The sequence below is a fragment of the Microcaecilia unicolor genome, chromosome 1, assembly GCF_901765095.1.
Source record: "Microcaecilia unicolor chromosome 1, aMicUni1.1, whole genome shotgun sequence".
NCBI classification, from domain to species: Eukaryota; Metazoa; Chordata; class Amphibia; order Gymnophiona; family Siphonopidae; genus Microcaecilia; species Microcaecilia unicolor.
This window is the reverse complement of record NC_044031.1, coordinates 502469671-502487335: the sequence shown is the minus strand read 5'-3', so window position 1 is coordinate 502487335 and position 17665 is coordinate 502469671. Positions and strand designations below refer to the sequence as shown.

The 17665-nt window shown below is 43.1% G+C and overlaps 1 protein-coding gene across 2 annotated transcripts in view; it reads left to right on the top strand.

Annotated features, from left to right (window-relative positions):
- The window catches only part of ASPH (aspartate beta-hydroxylase), a 438964-nt gene that overhangs the window by 326611 nt on the left and 94688 nt on the right, over positions 1–17665 (top strand). For both annotated transcript variants that reach the window (XM_030214873.1, XM_030214866.1), the window contains one exon: positions 4226–4311. In XM_030214873.1, the coding sequence (XP_030070733.1) occupies positions 4226–4311 (86 nt within the window). The remainder of the gene's footprint in view (positions 1–4225; positions 4312–17665) is intronic.

Below are 17665 nucleotides of genomic sequence, written 5' to 3'. Positions count from 1 at the left end.
ACGCTTTCATTAGTTCCTAAATACACCAACAGCTATTGTCTGATTACTCCTGGAGATAAGTTAATTGTAGGAGACTTCCAACTGATATGCAAATGTAATTTAAAAAGGGATATAATTAGTGAAGAATTGGAAGACTCATTGCTGCATCCAGTATTTACTACATTTTTCCTCAAGAGTAATTAAAGGGCAATTAGTTATGAACTTCAGATATAAGTTTCTTGTGCATCATCTTTTGCTTTTCATTCACATCAAGAAACTCTTGCCTGATAATAAAGACTGCCTGATATCATTATAACTGTCTTGCAAATCTAACCGCAGAGAGATAACTGCAGTTGTCTGTCAAATCTCCACACTGCTATTACTTGTGGGAAATAACCCTTCCCAAAGCCAATTTGCATAATGATGCAGGCACTGATCAAAATGGCGTAAAGATGATTTGTTGACAAGTTCGACACATTAGACGAGTAGTTATTGTTTCTTAATATATTAGCAATGCCATTGTCTTCCGTAACCATTAGTTCTAAGGCAGGTGTAGGCAAGTCCTCAAATTTATCTCTTTAATTAATTATTTTTTTCAATAACTTTGGTGTACTACCTTTCAATTAGAGATCAAAGTGGTTTACAGGGATCTGTATTGGGACTGGTGGTATTTAACATATTTATGAGTGATCTGGAAATCAGAATGACGAGTGAGGTGATTAAATTTGCAGATGACACAAAACTATTCAAAGTTGTCAATACACATGCGGATTGTGAAAAATTGCAGAAAGACCTTAGGAAACTGGAAGACTGGTCATCCAAATAGCAGATGAAATTTAATGTGGACAAATGCAAAGTGATACACATTGGGAAGAATAATCCGAATCATAGTTACCTGATGCTAGGGTCTACCTTAGGAGTTGGCACTCAAGAAAAAGATCTAGGTGTCATTGTAGACAATTTGCCGAAATCTTCTGCTCAGTGTGCGGTGGCGGTCAAAAAAGCAAAAATAAGACCAAGAATACTATTGTTTCTCTGTATCGCTCCATGGTGCGACTTCACCTTGGAATATTGCATTTAATTCTGGTTGCCGTTTCTCAAAAAATATAAGGTGGAATTAGAAAAGGTTCAAAGAAGAGTCACCAAAATGATAAAGAGGATGGGAACTCTCCCCATATGAGAAAGGGCCAAAGAGGTTAGGGCTCTTCAGCTTGGAAAAGAGACGGATGAGGGGAGATATGATTGAGGTCTACAAAATCCTGAGTGGTGTAGAACGAGTAGAAGTAAATCAATTTTTTACTCATTCCAAAAGTACAGAGACTAGGAGACACTCGAGGAAGTTACATGGAAGTAGTTTTAAAACAAATAGGAGGAAATATTTTTTTCACTCAATGAATAGTTAAGCTCTGGAACTCTTTGCTGGAGAATGTGGTAACAGCGGTTAGCATATCTGCGTTTAAAAAAGGTTTGGACAAATTCCTGGAGGAAAAGTCCAGTCTGCTATTCAGGCAGACATGGTGAAGCAACTGCTTGCCCCGGGATTGATAGCATGGAATGTTGCTGCTAATTAGGTTTCTGCAGGTACTTGTAACCTAGCTTGGCCACTGTTTGGAAAACAGGATACTGGGTTAGATGGACCATTGGTCTGACCTAGTATGGCTACTCATGTTCTTATGTAAAATATTTATCCAATTTTTATGCTCAGAGAGAAGATGACCGGGGACTGGATGTGGAGTACTTTCGGGTGGATTTGAGTATGCCTAAATTGTCGTTAGAGTCATGGGTAGTATTGAATACTCCTATCTTAGCTAAAGATCTGCAGAAAGCGATTTATGATACTAAAAACAGCATGGCTCTAGGTCCGGGCCGAAAAACTCCCGAGTTTTACAAGATATTGACACTAGACATTGCTGGTCCCCTTTTAGCAGCAGTGGATATGGGTTCCTTTCCCTTGAGAGCTAACAAGGCATTAATTACTTTGATCCCTAAACCGGTAAGCCGGGGGACCAGCCATCTTTTTATCGAACTACTAGTGCAACCAAGCCAGTTTCGTCAAAAATGAAACGGGCCCTAGGAAGGCTCTCGTCTAAGTGATTTCTCCTCTCTCCCTTGTCCTCCCCTCCATGTCCTGCGATTCTTCCCTCCCGTCCTCCCCTCCATGTCCCGCAATTCTTCCCTCCCCTCCCATCCCCACCGTGTCCTGCGATTCTGAACTCTCCTCCATGTTCAGCGATTCTCCTCTGCCCTGCCGTCCCCTCCATGTGCCGCGATTCACCCCTCGCATCTCATCCCCTCCATGTCCAGAGATTCTCCTCTGCCCTGCCCTCCCCTCCGTATCACAGGATTCTGGCCTCCCCTCCATGTCCAGCGATTGTCCTCTGCCCTGGCCACCCCTCCGTGCCCCGTGATTCTGGCCTCCCCTCCATGTCCAGCGATTCTCCTCTGCCCTGTCCTCCCTTCCGTGTCCCGTGATTCTCCCCTCGTCTCCCATCCCCTCCATGTCCAGCGATTCTCCTCTGCCTTGCCCTCCCATTGTGTCCCGCAATTCTCTCCTCTCCTCCCATCCATGTCCATCAATTCTCCTCTGCCCTGCCCTCCCCTCCCTTCGATGTCCCGCAATTTTGTCCTCCCCTCCATGTCCAGCGATTGTCCTGTGCCCTGCCCTGCCGTCCCATCTGTTCGTAACATCCTGACGTCAGCTCGCCTCCAACGTTCTCTTCCCTCTCACTGTTCCGCCCTCCTCTGATATAATTTTGTCTTTACCCGAGGGCGGGACAAAGAGAAGGAAGGGAATGCTGGAGGCTTGCTGACGTCAGGATGTTTTGAACCCAGCCAGCCAGCCAGCCATCCAGCCAGCCATAGAACATTGAAATACAAAGTTTATATAGTAGATCACTCTTAAATATCAACCTTAAGTTATTTGCCCATTTCCTGGTGGACCATCTTTCTAATTTTCTTCCCATTTTAATATGCGAGGCCCAAACTGGATTTGTGAGGGGACACCACTCATAAGTACATAAATAGGTAAGTGTTGCCATACTGGGACAGACCAAAGGTCAATCAAGCCCAGTATCCTGTTTCCAACAGTGGCCAATCCAGGTCACAAGTACCTGGCAAGATCCCAAAACAATACAATACATTTTATGCTGCTTGTCCCAGAAATAAGCAGTGGATTTTCCAAAGTCCATTTTAATAATGGCTTATGGACTTTTATTTTAGGAAGCTAGCCAAACCTTTTTTTTAAACCCTGCTAAGCTAACTGCTTTTATGACATTCTCTGACAACGAATTCCAGAGTTTAATTACATGCTGACTGAAGAAATATTTCCTCCGATTCATTTTAAATTTACTTCTTTGTAGCTTCATTGTGTGCCCCCTAGTCCTAGACTAAACTAGATCCTGCAGTGCCTGCTAGATTCTATCTGTTAATGCTGTGGTACAAAGTTTTTAAAACTAAGTGGAAAAGACTATGGAGATTAGTTGATAAAATTTGCTTTTTATATTTTTATTTTGCCTAACACTAACCTACAATTCCTCCTTTAAACTCCAATCTTTAAGCTCCCAAAGCACAAAGCAAAATAGCGTTCACTTACCAGAGAAATGCCCTTTTCTCGCGGAACTTCTCAGAAAAGCTTCCTGCTAATGTGACGTTGTTCTTCTATGTAATCCACTTTGCATTCTTTGGGAGAAAAGCAGAATATAAGTTATGCAATACAATATTTAAATACAAGCTTTGAATGTATATTTAATGTAATGTAATCTGAATTTGTCAATTAGTTTAATGTTATGTGAGCCACATTGAATCTGAACTTGCTTGGGATAATGTGGGATACAAATGTCATAAATAAATAAAATAAAATATAATACAATACATTATATTAAAACCCAATTACGCTAGTATTCTATAAAAGAGAGTAGTCACTTACATTGTTTTATAGAATAGGGTTCTGCTGTGTATCTTTGAACATCTATTTGTAGGTGCTCAGTTATAGAATGGCCCCCTTCTGCTTTTATAGTGGGTGTAAGTGGCATTCGATTGCATGATTAAAAAAAATAAACTTTCTAGAGGTCTGTCTGACATTGTAGTATATGGAACTTTAGGATTTTGTGATTTATTTTTCTGACCAATCAGAGTATTCCATTTTAAGTAACTTTTTGAACAGTTAATAAACATGGCATAGTCATGAGCCAAGTGTGTACATGAAAAACTCTGTCGTCTTTAAAACACTATGATTTTCTTTCCCTAGCTAAGAAGAAGAAACCCAAGCTCTTAAACAAGTTTGACAAGACAATCAAAGATGAACTGGATGCTGCAGAAAAATTGCGTAAAAAGGTGGGTTCTGAATTCTTGTGTCACACTAAGCTAAAATCAAACTGTATCTCTGTTTTTCGGCTGGATGCTCCCCCTTGACTGAAAATTGTTTGGCGCATTTTTGGCAGATAATGTTCTCATAGTTCTGTAAGGTCAACTGCTCTTATACCAGCTTTCTGTATTCAAAATGTATTAGGGGGAAAAAAAACAGGTTTGTAAAGGAGAAAAGTGAAAAATAAATCTTTTATTTTTGTCCATCATGGACCTGATATTCAGTTCTGTCCCCCCACCATCCCTGCCTCCAGCCATGAATAAAGTTAAGCACCAGTGCCAGCCACTCTGCATATAACATACACATAAATCAGGCCTACTTTTTTGCTGTCCTAACTTATGTATATGAGTGACAAAAGGGTCTCCACTTATATTCAAGTTAGCATCACTGAATACTTTTGTCACTCATATGCATAAGTTAGGCAAGCAACAAAGTAGGCCTAATTTATAAGTATGTTATATGCAGAGTGGCTGTATTTTGTTGCTCTATCTATAACTTTTTTTTGCTTGCCCTGGCCCACCCCTAGCCCTGCTTCCCCATGTATTGTGACATGCTGAAGAACATGTCACTGTTTATACTGCATTCTGGGGTGCTTTTACCAAGCTGCTCTAAAAAGTGGCTGGTGCTGTTGTCAGCACGTGGGTTTTCCGTGCACTGTGGCCACTTTTAGCGCAACAGTAAAATGACCATATTTCCATATTTTTCTTTAATGACCACGTGCAGTCTGTGCAAAGAGGGAGAGAGAGACAAGATGGAGAGGTAACTACAGTGCCCGTAGGAATACTCTGAATTGAGGACTGTACTAGAATATTACAAGTGGAGTAGGTTTGGTACTGACCAGGGGCCCAGGCGATTAGACTAAATGACAAGACGGGGCCAATGCAGTAAAGTGCTAGGCTTTGTTCAAGGTTAGCCAAGTGTTAGCACAGTTTTAATGCATATTTTGTGATCACACAGATGTAAAAAGGGGTTTTGCACACATGCCAACCCTGTGCATAGCATTGTGTGGACACCAGTGCACAGCATGTTTAAATCCATAGTAGAAAGGCTATTGGCTATTCTGCGATGCAGATAAGTGTGCACAATATTGGGGCTTTAATGCCAAGTCTGAGGAGGCTTAAAGCTATTTCGTGTCTGTTTCTTCTTTTTCCTGCTAGCATTTAAGACCTGCAGCTTTTTTTTTCTTAATTCCACAGAATTCTTAAGTGAAAAACAACATAATTGATGTTTTTGTTTTGGCACCTGGAATTGCACATACATCTGTGTTTGTGCTGGAATGCTATTCTGTGCATTGTAACCAGGTACCTCTCTTGTGCAGCCAAGGATAGAACAATCTCCTCCAGCCACAGGCTCCCGGTACAGTGAAGAAACAGATGTCCACCAGTAACTTCAATCTTAAGAACTTTTATTCCATGCAGGTTTCTAGTACACAGTTCCAATAGCAGCAGAGCACATACCAGGATTCAATACAGGCATACAGGCTCCAGTCTGGGCTCTTTATCCATTAGGCCAATAAACAGTAATTCAATTCCCAAGACAAACAGTTCTTTCAGTTCATCATCACAGTTAGTCACCAAGCAGCATTTTCTACCTTCTATCTTTTTTACCTTCAGGAGAGTTCAATATTTTAGGGACTCCTTCTACCCAAGGGTTTTCCCCTGCATCAGCTTCCCAGTGAATTCAATACTTTTGAGACTTCCTCTCACCCAAGGAATCTCAGCCTGCTTCAGTACTTTAGGGACCTCCCTGCCCAAGGATTTTCAGCCTGCAAATACTTCTCTCCTTCTGCTTCTCTCTCCTGAACAGAACTCCACTCCTCTGCTGGGACTCCTTCCCACCTGCCTAATCAATCCCTGGCTTTAGCTACCACCACCAATCATTCTCCTTCCACTAGCTTCCTCACACCCAAATCAGCTGAGTTAAGCATTAGACTAATGAGACCAATGATGAGCTCCTGCACACAGGGTTTCCTAACTCTCTTTCCGCCTAGTGGCAGCCACTCTACACAACCTGCCAGCTTACCCCCATGTCTTCCCTGATTGCAGCTAGGAGTCCAGTCCGGATTCTTCATCTCACCCTCTGGCTCCTTGCCTGCAATGCCTTCTGGGACTTGTATTTCAGACTGAAACTGCCTTAACCCAACTATCCTGGAGGGGACTTTATCATAGCATATATATTGATATTGCACATTTTTTGCACAAAATTGAATTCCAATACGTGTACAGAAGTGTGTGCATGTAATTCTGGGCACCAATACAATTTTTTGTGTGCATATATCCAATGTGATGTCCCAGGTTAGTGCACAAGTTTTGCACAGGGCCTGTTTGCATACAGTTTGATCACTGCCTCTGCAAACAAAAGTGTGGTGTTATGCCTACATTAGGAAGCCAAGCTCTAAACGTCAGCGTGTGGCTCCAAATCAAGCTTACTGCATCGGCTCCTTGTTGTTTCTGGTGCTCAGAAGCAGGAAGCCAGGAGCAGCAGCTGAGAAGCTATGAATATAGAATATAGAAACTTTAGTGATTGATTGTAAAAGCATTTTAGATTAAGATATATAAGCAAAAATAAGTTTGTTATAGAAGCTGTAGATAATACTGGGATGGGATTAAGGAATGTTATTGTTTCTAAATGTGCTGTAGCTTAACATAGAAACATAGAAAAATGTAGGCAGATAAAAACCATATGGCCTATCCAGTCTGCCCATCCATGCCATCCTACTCTCCCTTTCACTCCCTTAGAGATTCTATGTACTTGTCCCAAGCTGTCTTGAATTCAGTTTTCTTCTGTACCACTTCCACCGGGAGGCTATTCCACGAATTCACCACCCTTTCTGTGAAGTATTTCTTCAGGTTACTTCTAAGTCTGTCCCCTTTCACCTTCATTCTATGCCCCCTTGTTCCAGAGCTTAATTTCAGTTGAAAGAGACTCACCTCCTATGCCTTTATGCTGCATAGGTATTTAAATTTCTCTATCATATCTCCCCTCTCCCACCTTTCTTCCAAAGTATACATATTGAGATCTTGAAGTCTGTCACCATACACTTTACGACAGACACCACTGACCATTTTAGTGGCCATCCTGTTTATATCTTTTTGAAGGTGCAGTCTCCAGAACTGTACACAATATTGAAATCAGGTCTCACGAGAATCTTATACAGGGGCATCATCATCTCCTTTTTTCCTGCTGGCCATTCCTCTCCTTGTGCACCTAAGCATCCTTCTTTCGCCATGGCCTTTCTCCCTATTTGGCCACCGTAAAGTCCCACTCCTCTTTCATGTACAAAACATCACCCCTAACTGAACCGTTCCGCCAGGTTTTTGCAGCCCAAATGCATGACCCTGCATGACAAAGTTATTTACTACTGCTGTTAGGTCCCGAAGCGCCTTCCAGATGGTATTCAATGTGACCTCCACGGAAGCCAAAAACTCCAAGATGATTTCTCTTGAGGTGTTTAGGAGTGGTTCCGCCGATTCGGGTTCTGATATAAACGTCCTCCGTTTCAGCATATGCCTCTAACTCACTCCTCCACTCCTTTGGACATGGTGGTTGAATAATTCGGGAGCGATGGAGTTGTTTTTCCAGGTCCAAGAACATCGACGCTCCTTTCCCGGCGCTAATCAAAGGACTTTCCAACCCTTTCATCTGTGGGCAGTTCGATGCGCAGCGGTCCCGCACTTGCTGCTCAGGGGACAAAACGCTGGCCATCAGCGGCTGATCGCCGGTTGTTCCCTTCCTCTCAGTTAAGGAAAATGCAATTGCAGAGAGGAAATTTACATAAATAAGACAAAACCTCAGAGGGTAGCTGGGCCGTTGGGCATACGAACTCCAGGTCACCATCTTACCACTCTCCCGGTTTGGGACACTGTTTGTCTGGTTTCTCCTTAGAGGCCTGTCTGATATGGGTAACCCTTCAGCATAGCCCTCTGAGTCATTGAAACACGGAAGCCCCTCCACCACTACAAGGTGGTGTGCCTTCGGAGGGGTTGATTTATGTCATTTATTGTTTGTATGTAAACTGTTCTGATTTGCTTGCAATAAGTAACGGTATAGTAAAATGAACAAATGATAAACGATTTTCATACACATTTTGAGGAGTGGGCAAGTCAGGGGTGGAGAATGGGCATGGATGTGCAAATCAGCTATCATGTTGACATTACTGCCAGTCTAACTGGTTAATGTGTCCATAATGAGGGAGCCCTTAGTGCCTCCTAAATAGGATGTGGTATTTTACTAAGGCACGCTAACAGATTTACTGTGTGCTAAATGATAAGACACCCATTATATTCCTATGGGTGTCTTAATGTTTAGCATGTGCTAATCGTTAGCGTGTGCTAAATCTGTTAGCGCGCCTTAGTAAAAGGACCACTTAGTTTTTAAAAATGGCCGCATGCTAATACTAATGTTAGCACACAGCCAGAAATTCAACTAATAGAGAAATGCCCATTTTACAGGCCATGCTAGAAATGGGCATAGCATGAGAAAAAGTCAAGTGTTAGGGTGCACTAGAGGGCCCAAAAGTTAGTTGAATGAAAACACATCATCTTCTATTTTTTGTATTATTTTATTTTTATTTTTGTTACATTTGTACCCCGCGCTTTCCCACTCATGGCAGGCTCAATGCGGCTTACATGGGGCAATGGAGGGTTAAGTGACTTGCCCAGAGTCACAAGGAGCTGCCTGTGCTGGGAATCAAACTCAGTTCCTCAGTTCCCCAGGACCAAAGTCCACCACCCCTGTGTATTTCAGTGGACTAACACAGCAACCACTTTTTCTTCTTCTAGTTTGGAAACTGAACCCAGGGTTTCCTTTGGTGGTTCTATGCAGATTCCTCCCGATATTCAAAACCATTTAACCGGCCAGGAACGGCACCCGGATGGTTAAATGGTACTTAACCGGCTAAATGCTAATATTCAGCATGAGATAGCCGAATATCTAGGCTGAATATTAGTGCTTAGGGGGGATTCCTTATATGGCGCCTGAAAAATTCATGCGGAAAACATTTCACCTAAGCTTATTTTAGAAACGGCACCTAGATTTAGGTGCAGTATATAGAATACACTTAGTTGATATCCCAGTGCCTAAAACTATGCGCATCCGTTTATGCTAAAGAAAACATGGTGTAAATCCTGGCATGTAGATTTAGGCGCAGAGGGCCATATTCTATAACTACGTGTGTAAATTTCAGAATGCCCATTTCCCCTTCTATAACCACGCCCCTTTTTGTCTGTGCACGTTAGAAGTTAGGCACAGTACATTACAGAATACGCTTATAGAAAGTTGTGCGCATAAATTCTAATTATTGCCAGTTAGTGCTCATTATTGCCTCAAGTGCTGTTTTCATTGCAAATTAGCTTGTTAAGTTAATTAATTTGCACGCATTGTTATAGAATCTGCCCAGATTTCGGTACAGATCTCTAGGTGCACCATAAAGAATTCGGGCGTTAGCGGCTAGCCGGATGACCGGTTATGTTGTATCTCAGCCGGTCAGCACCAATATTCAGCATCTGGCCGGCTATGTTTGGCGGCCAAATATGGCCACTTCATTAAGTGCAATATCTTTGGCTGGTTCTAAGTTAACCGGCCAGCGTTTATTATCAGCTTGGCTGGTTCAGTTCCAATCCTGCAAAAATAAACCAGCTATTCAGTGTTAGTCACTGGAAACAGCTGCAGTAGTTAGCCAGGCTAACTCCTGCGGTCTGAATATCAAGCCCATAGTATTTATGAAAAAAAATAAGACTGGGATATTAGAAATTTCCTAATCCTGTACTGTTTAAGTAGAAATCCTCTGTACTGAAACTCTACCAGTTCATCTTCTTTATTACTGTCACTTCCTCATCCACTTTAAAAACTGACTTACCAGGCAACCTTACAGTTTTCTCCAAACATTCAAGCTGAGTTTCTTATTCCTATGTCTTGAAAGCATCAGTTCTCCAGGGGTGGACAAACAGAAGGTTTTTGTTTGTTCTTTTTTCATGTGGAAATGAATAACAGAGTTAACATTGTAGATGATGGCAGATAAAGACCTGTATGATCCATCCAATCTGCACAAGATAAAATCATAGTATAAGGTATGATGTGATACTTTGTATACCTGATCTTGATTTGTCCTTGCATAGACCGTAGAAGTCTGCCCGGCACTGGCCTTGTTCTAAAACATCTGAAGTTGCCATTGAAGCCCCACTCCAGCCCAGCTCAAGAGTGCACACACTCTTTAAGAAGTTCCTAAAGAGGGCTAAATTCTATATACAGTGGGGGAAATAAGTATTTGATCCCTTGCTGATTTTGTAAGTTTGCCCACTGACAAAGACATGAGCAGCCCATAATTGAAGGGTAGGTTATTGGTAACAGTGAGAGATAGCACATCACAAATTAAATCCGGAAAATCACATTGTGGAAAGTATATGAATTTATTTGCATTCTGCAGAGGGAAATAAGTATTTAATCCCTCTGGCAAACAAGACCTAATACTTGGTGGCAAAACCCTTGTTGGCAAGCACAGCGGTCAGACGTCTTCTGTAGTTGATGATGAGGTTTGCACACATGTCAGGAGGAATTTTGGTCCACTCCTCTTTGCAGATCATCTCTAAATCATTAAGAGTTCTGGGCTGTCGCTTGGCAACTCGCAGCTTCAGCTCCCTCCATAAGTTTTCAATGGGATTAAGGTCTGGTGACTGGCTAGGCCACTCCATGACCCTAATGTGCTTCTTCCTGAGCCACTCCTTTGTTGCCTTGGCTGTATGTTTTGGGTCATTGTCATGCTGGAAGACCCAGCCACGACCCATTTTTAAGGCCCTGGCGGAGGGAAGGAGGTTGTCACTCAGAATTGTACGGTACATGGCCCCATCCATTCTCCCATTGATGCGGTGAAGTAGTCCTGTGCCCTTAGCAGAGAAACACCCCCAAAACATAACATTTCCACCTCCATGCTTGACAGTGGGGACGGTGTTCTTTGGGTCATAGGCAGCATTTCTCTTCCTCCAAACACGGCGAGTTGAGTTCATGCCAAAGAGCTCAATTTTTGTCTCATCTGACCACAGCACCTTCTCCCAATCACTCTCGGCATCATCCAGGTGTTCACTGGCAAACTTCAGACGGGCCGTCACTTGTGCCTTCCGGAGCAGGGGGACCTTGCGGGCACTGCAGGATTGCAATCCGTTATGTCGTAATGTGTTACCAATGGTTTTCGTGGTGACAGTGGTCCCAGCTGCCTTGAGATCATTGACAAGTTCCCCCCTTGTAGTTGTAGGCTGATTTCTAACCTTCCTCATGATCAAGGATACCCCACGAGGTGAGATTTTGCGTGGAGCCCCAGATCTTTGTCGATTGACAGTCATTTTGTACTTCTTCCATTTTCTTACTATGGCACCAACAGTTGTCTCCTTCTCGCCCAGCGTCTTACTGATGGTTTTGTAGCCCATTCCAGCCTTGTGCAGGTGTATGATCTTGTCCCTGACATCCTTAGACAGCTCCTTGCTCTTGGCCATTTTGTAGAGGTTAGAGTCTGACTGATTCACTGAGTCTGTGGACAGGTGTCTTTCATACAGGTGACCATTGCCGACAGCTGTCTGTCATGCAGGTAACGAGTTGATTTGGAGCATCTACCTGGTCTGTAGGGGCCAGATCTCTTACTGGTTGGTGGGGGATCAAATACTTATTTCCCTCTGCAGAATGCAAATAAATTCATATACTTTCCACAATGTGATTTTCCGGATTTAATTTGTGATGTGCTATCTCTCACTGTTACCAATAACCTACCCTTCAATTATGGGCTGCTCATGTCTTTGTCAGTGGGCAAACTTACAAAATCAGCAAGGGATCAAATACTTATTTCCCCCACTGTATCACCTAAAAAATCGGTGCCGAAAAAAATACGCCTAGACGTATTCCATAAAGTACGCCTAAATTTAGACACGGTTTATAGAATACGCCTAGCGCCCGTCTGCAGGACTAAATTTAGTCACTGGCAGTTACGCCAAATAAAACTTGGTGTAAATGCCTGCACCCTAATTAGGCGCAAACCGGGTGTATTCTATAATAACGTGCATAGTTTTTAGAAACGCCCATGGCTACACCACTTTTTCAACTATTCGTCTTAGAATGTATGCGCTTTACAGAGTATACTTAGACAGTTGTGTGTATAAATTCTAGTTCATGCCAATTAGTGTCAATAATTGCTTGTTAACTGGCAATTTTCGGCGCTGATTGGCTTGTTAGCTAATTAAGTTGAATGCTCAATTCCAGAATACGACCGGATTTGCACGCGTAACTTAATTTGCACTATACAGAATTCAGGGGAGAATGCATTCTTTCCCAGTGAATGTGCATGTGTGCACATATGCATTCTATCGGGAAAAAATGTGCACTATGTGCAGATAGCGCTCATTCTTTAAGGTGACCATGCACTATAGGCTAAATTCAATAAATGACGTCCAAAGTTAGGCATCAGGATGATCCACACTAAGCTAATATACTGTAAAGGGCACTCAGCATCTTTTATAGAAAACAAACTTAGCATACATTTTTCCCCGGATTCTATATAGTATGCTTAGATTTACGTGCAGAACTCACTAAATGTATTCTGTAATGATGTGTGCCGAACTTTAACGTGCGGAGGCAAAAAGGAGTGTAGTTATGGTCGGGGAAATGGGCATTTCATGGGCGTTCCAAAATTTATGCTCCTAGTTATAGAATATGGACTAGTGCACCTAAATCTGTGCGCTGAGATTTACACCAGGTTTTTGTTGGCGTAAATGGATGAAATAGTAACTAAGCATATTCTATAATCGGCATCGATTATAGAATATGCTTTGTTGGCACTGATTTCAGCACCAATTTTTTAGGCACCATATATAGAATCTCCTCCTTTGCACCTAATTTTGGGTGCAAGCACTATGCCTGCCAAAGACTGGTGTAAATGGCGGCTCCTAACTGATGGCAGTTAAGCATGCAAATCCAGGCATGGCAGACTGACCATACAGGCAACCAGGCAGTGCCCAAGGACCCAGGGCTGTGGGGGGCCCAGTGCTTCCCTTCCATGTGCCCGATGTGCAACATCCTTCTGTCTCCTCCAAAACCGAGACCGGGACGCTCCCATCTCCCCCCTCCTTTGCTCCCGTCCTCGAACCCCCCCCCCCCCCTTCATAGACGGGGACACCGGCAGCTAAATCGGCCATCTGCCACTAACTCCGGAACTTCCCTCTGCCACGGCCCACCCCTTCTGATGTCGCTTCCTTCTTCTACAAGCGTGGGCCGCAGTAGAGAGAAATTCCAGTGTCAATGGCAGACAGCCGTTTTAGCTGCAGGACTAAAGGAAAAGGTCATTGGCAAGGGCAGCAGGATTGGGGTGAGGGGGGGGGGCAATGGTTCTCATTGCCCAGGGGCCCAGACCACACTCAGTCCACCCCTGAATCCAGGTATTCTATAACATGTCGCCTACATTCTGGGAATGTCGCTGACCCACTTATGCCCTCTTTGGAGTAGCACACTTTGAAATTTAGACGTGCCTATTATAGAATAGGGCACAGGGCAGATCCACATGTAACTCCTAATTACTGCAATTATGTGCTTTTAAACTCCAATAATTGATTGTTATAACACTGAATTGGCTAATTAGTTTACACACAGATCTGGGATCCATGCCCAAAATTTGGTGACCTGTACAGAATCCAGGGATATGTGCACACGCCGGCAGATTCAAATGATAGCCCATCCCTACAGTTCTCATGCCTGTTTATTGTTGGGCATTATTTGGAACTTACATTCCCTAGCACTGGTCATGTTAAATATAAATCCACTTCTGAGACTGCGTTTCAGTTTATGGCAGCCAAATGGTGGAATCAATTGGCTTTAAACATTAGGAAACTGACGCATTATGGATTATTTGGGGAATTGCTTAAACAGTTTTTATTTGCTAAATTTGTAATAAGTAATCATTTGGTCTCATTCTGTATAGAATTATTTTTGGTATATTCCTGGGTATGCCCAGACTCTTGCCATTGTGACCCACTATGAATCCATAATTGGGAAACGTTGCGGGATATAAGAAATGATATCGTGCAATAGATCCACATTCCACCTCGCTTCTTTCATGTTCCTGTGCATCCCATGTGGGTCCTCCTTCAATGGCTGCTCACAGCCTCGTGCATTACTCTGTCTCTCTGCACTTGTTTGACATATAGACATTACTGTATCCAGAAGACAGGAATGAAGATTAAACGACTTGACTTCTTCAATGCTGTCACTCTCTCTGCTAATAATGAAAAGATGTACCAATTGAACACGTCAAGCAGTATGGCAGATCTCTCTGTCTGCAGGCTACAGGACTCTAAAGTAGCAATCCTTCTTGGACTTCTAAGCCAGTATGTTTTTCCTGTGTCTGACAGTTTTTTCTCCTGTTCCTTTAGGCTTCCTGCTCAGTCAGAACTGGTATCTGTCTGCATGAGCCTTCATTTTTAACAACCTAGGGGATTTTATATTTTAGGTTCCCTTTGTGACCCACATTAGGGATTTAATGTGGGTCACAAAGACAAGAGTCTGGGCATACCTAGGAATATAGCAAAATGATCACTTATTACAAATTTAGCAAATAAAAACTATTTAAGCGATTCACAAAATAATGCATAATGCGTCAGTTTCCTAATGTATAAAGCCAATTGATTCCACCGTCTGGCTGCCATAAACTGGAACGTATTCTCAGAAGTGGATTTATACTTAACATCAGCTATGCTAGGGTATGTAAGTTCCAAATAGCGTCTGCCGATAAGCGTGTGCACATATCCCCGGACTCTGTATAGGTCACCGAAATTTGGGTGTGGATCCCAGATCTGTGTGTAAACTAATTAGTCATTTAAGTGTTACAACAATCAATTATTGGAGTATACAAGCACTTTCAGCTCCCATAACCCAGTTCATCACAGTGACAGCCTTTGACCAGAGCCATGACATTCATATTTCTTCTATAACCCTGCTGCCATATGATCTAAATCCGGCCGCTAGTTGCTATCGATGTGTAATGACTAAGACTACTCCCTCCTCAGAGGCTCAGAGCATTGCCTCCGCCTCATCCCTAGCTTGGGAAGCAGATCTCGGAGCACTGCCGATGAGCAATATTTTTATTGGTTTCAGACAGACCCTTCCCTAAAAGCTATTGTAGGACTTTAAAATAATTGGATGTTAAGTATCCTTAAATGCATTTAATATTTTGATAAATAAATTGCCTATTAGAAACTCTCCCAGCCATTTGAATGACCTCTTGCAGGGTCCTTTCCTAGAGATACTCAACCTCTTCAGTTCTCATTTCCAACTCTGCTGAAGCTCTGTTGAAGTATCGGGGAAGGAAAGAACAGAACAATGTGTGAATATTTCTGCAAAGGGCCTGTAGTTAGGGCACGATACACGTTAGCACACAAACCCATTGTATTCAAGATCAGTTAAAAGAATAGATATATTATAAATGCCTTTAAAATGCATTAGAAAGAGAGATGCATCTGTATCATTAATGCATAGATCATGATAATTTATTCTCTAGACAAAAGTTATTTCATTGGTTTTTATAATATGAAAATGGCAGGCCAATCAGCAGCTGGGGATAATACATACTGAAGTATAATGTAGACTTCAAATCATAAACAAATGGGAATTGCACTCAATTTAATCAAAACATGTTGGACCTGGAAAGACACATAAATCAGAAATCATTAATACACCTTTTAGGTGTGTGGGCAAAGAAGGACGCCTAAGCTACAACTGTCAAAATATTTATCTGCTTGTTGGGTAAAGCTGTGTTAGTGTTGTTTCAAGCCAAGGTACATTGTACATGTCACAATTTTTCAATACTACCAAACTCCATCATTCAGCGATGAGTCACAACTTCCACCTTTCACAGATGCCTATAGAATTTTATAAACTATTCATCTTGTTTCATAGCTCATAAAATGTATGTTCAAATGAACGTGTTAGCTACGTACAGTCATTTATTTTTCTGAAATTGGCATTTTTTTCCTAGATAGGCATTTGATTATGGGAGGAGCCAGCATTTGTAGTGCACTGGTCCCCCTCACATGCCAGGACACCAACCGGGCACCCTAGGGGGCACTTCTAAAAATGTTCAATACCCAAATAGCTGCCAGGTGCATACCTCCCTTACCTTGTGTGCTGAGCCCTCTAAATCCCCCCCAAACCCACTCCCCACAACTCTACACCATTTCCATAGCCCTTATGGGTGAAGGGGGCACCTACATGTGGGTACAGTGGGTTTGGGGGGGAGGGGTTGGAGGGCTCAACACTTAGCAACACAAGTGTACAGGTAGGGGGGAAGGACCTGGGTCTGCCTGCCTGAAGTCCACTGCACCCATTAAAAACGGCTCCAGGGACTTGCATACTGCTGTCAGGGACCTGGGTATGACACTTGAGGCTGGCATACAGGCTGGCAAAAAAATGTTTTAGTTTTTTAGTGTGGAAGGGGATTGGTGACCACTGGGGGAGTACGGGGGAGTTCATCCCCATTCCCTCCAGTGGTCATCTGGTGAGTTGGGGCACCTTTTTGAGGCTTGGTCGTGAAAATAAAAGGACAAAGGTAAACCCGGTGAAATACTGCTTAACATTAAAACAAAGAAGAGTGGACTAAGATTCCTCAATAGCGATGTGAAAGACTTGGCTGCAAATATTGCCGCTAAAGGTGGTGCAACTAGTTAAGTTTAGGGGGTAGATATATTTTCACATGTGTGATATGAGTGTTGGATAGCTTGTTCCTTAAATGAATTACGTAAGAATGTATGTTTAAATCTGTTTTATTGAGAAGGAATCCTGTTCAGAAGGAATGGATCCTAAGGAGCTTAGCCGAGATTGGGTGGCAGAGCCGGTGGCGGGAGGCGGGGATAGTGCTGGGCAGACTTATACGGTCTGTGCCAGAGCCGGTGTTGGGAGGCGGGGATAGTGCTGGGCAGACTTATACGGTCTGTGCCAGAGCCGGTGTTGGGAGGCGGGGATAGTGCTGGGCAGACTTATACGGTCGTTGCCAGAGCCGGTGGTGTGAGGAGGGGCTGGTGGTTGGGAGGCAGGGATAGTGCTGGGCAGACTTATACGGTCTGTGCCAGAGCCGGTGTTGGGAGGCGGAGATAGTGCTGGGCAGACTTATACGGTCTGTGCCAGAGCCGGTGGTGGGAGGAGGGGCTGGTGGTTGGGAGGCGGGGATAGTGCTGGGCAGACTTACACGGTCTGTGCCCTGAAAAGGACAGGTACAAATCAAGGTAAGGTATACGCAAAAAGTAGCACATATGAGTTTATCTTGTTGGGCAGACTGGATGGAACATGCAGGTCTTTTTC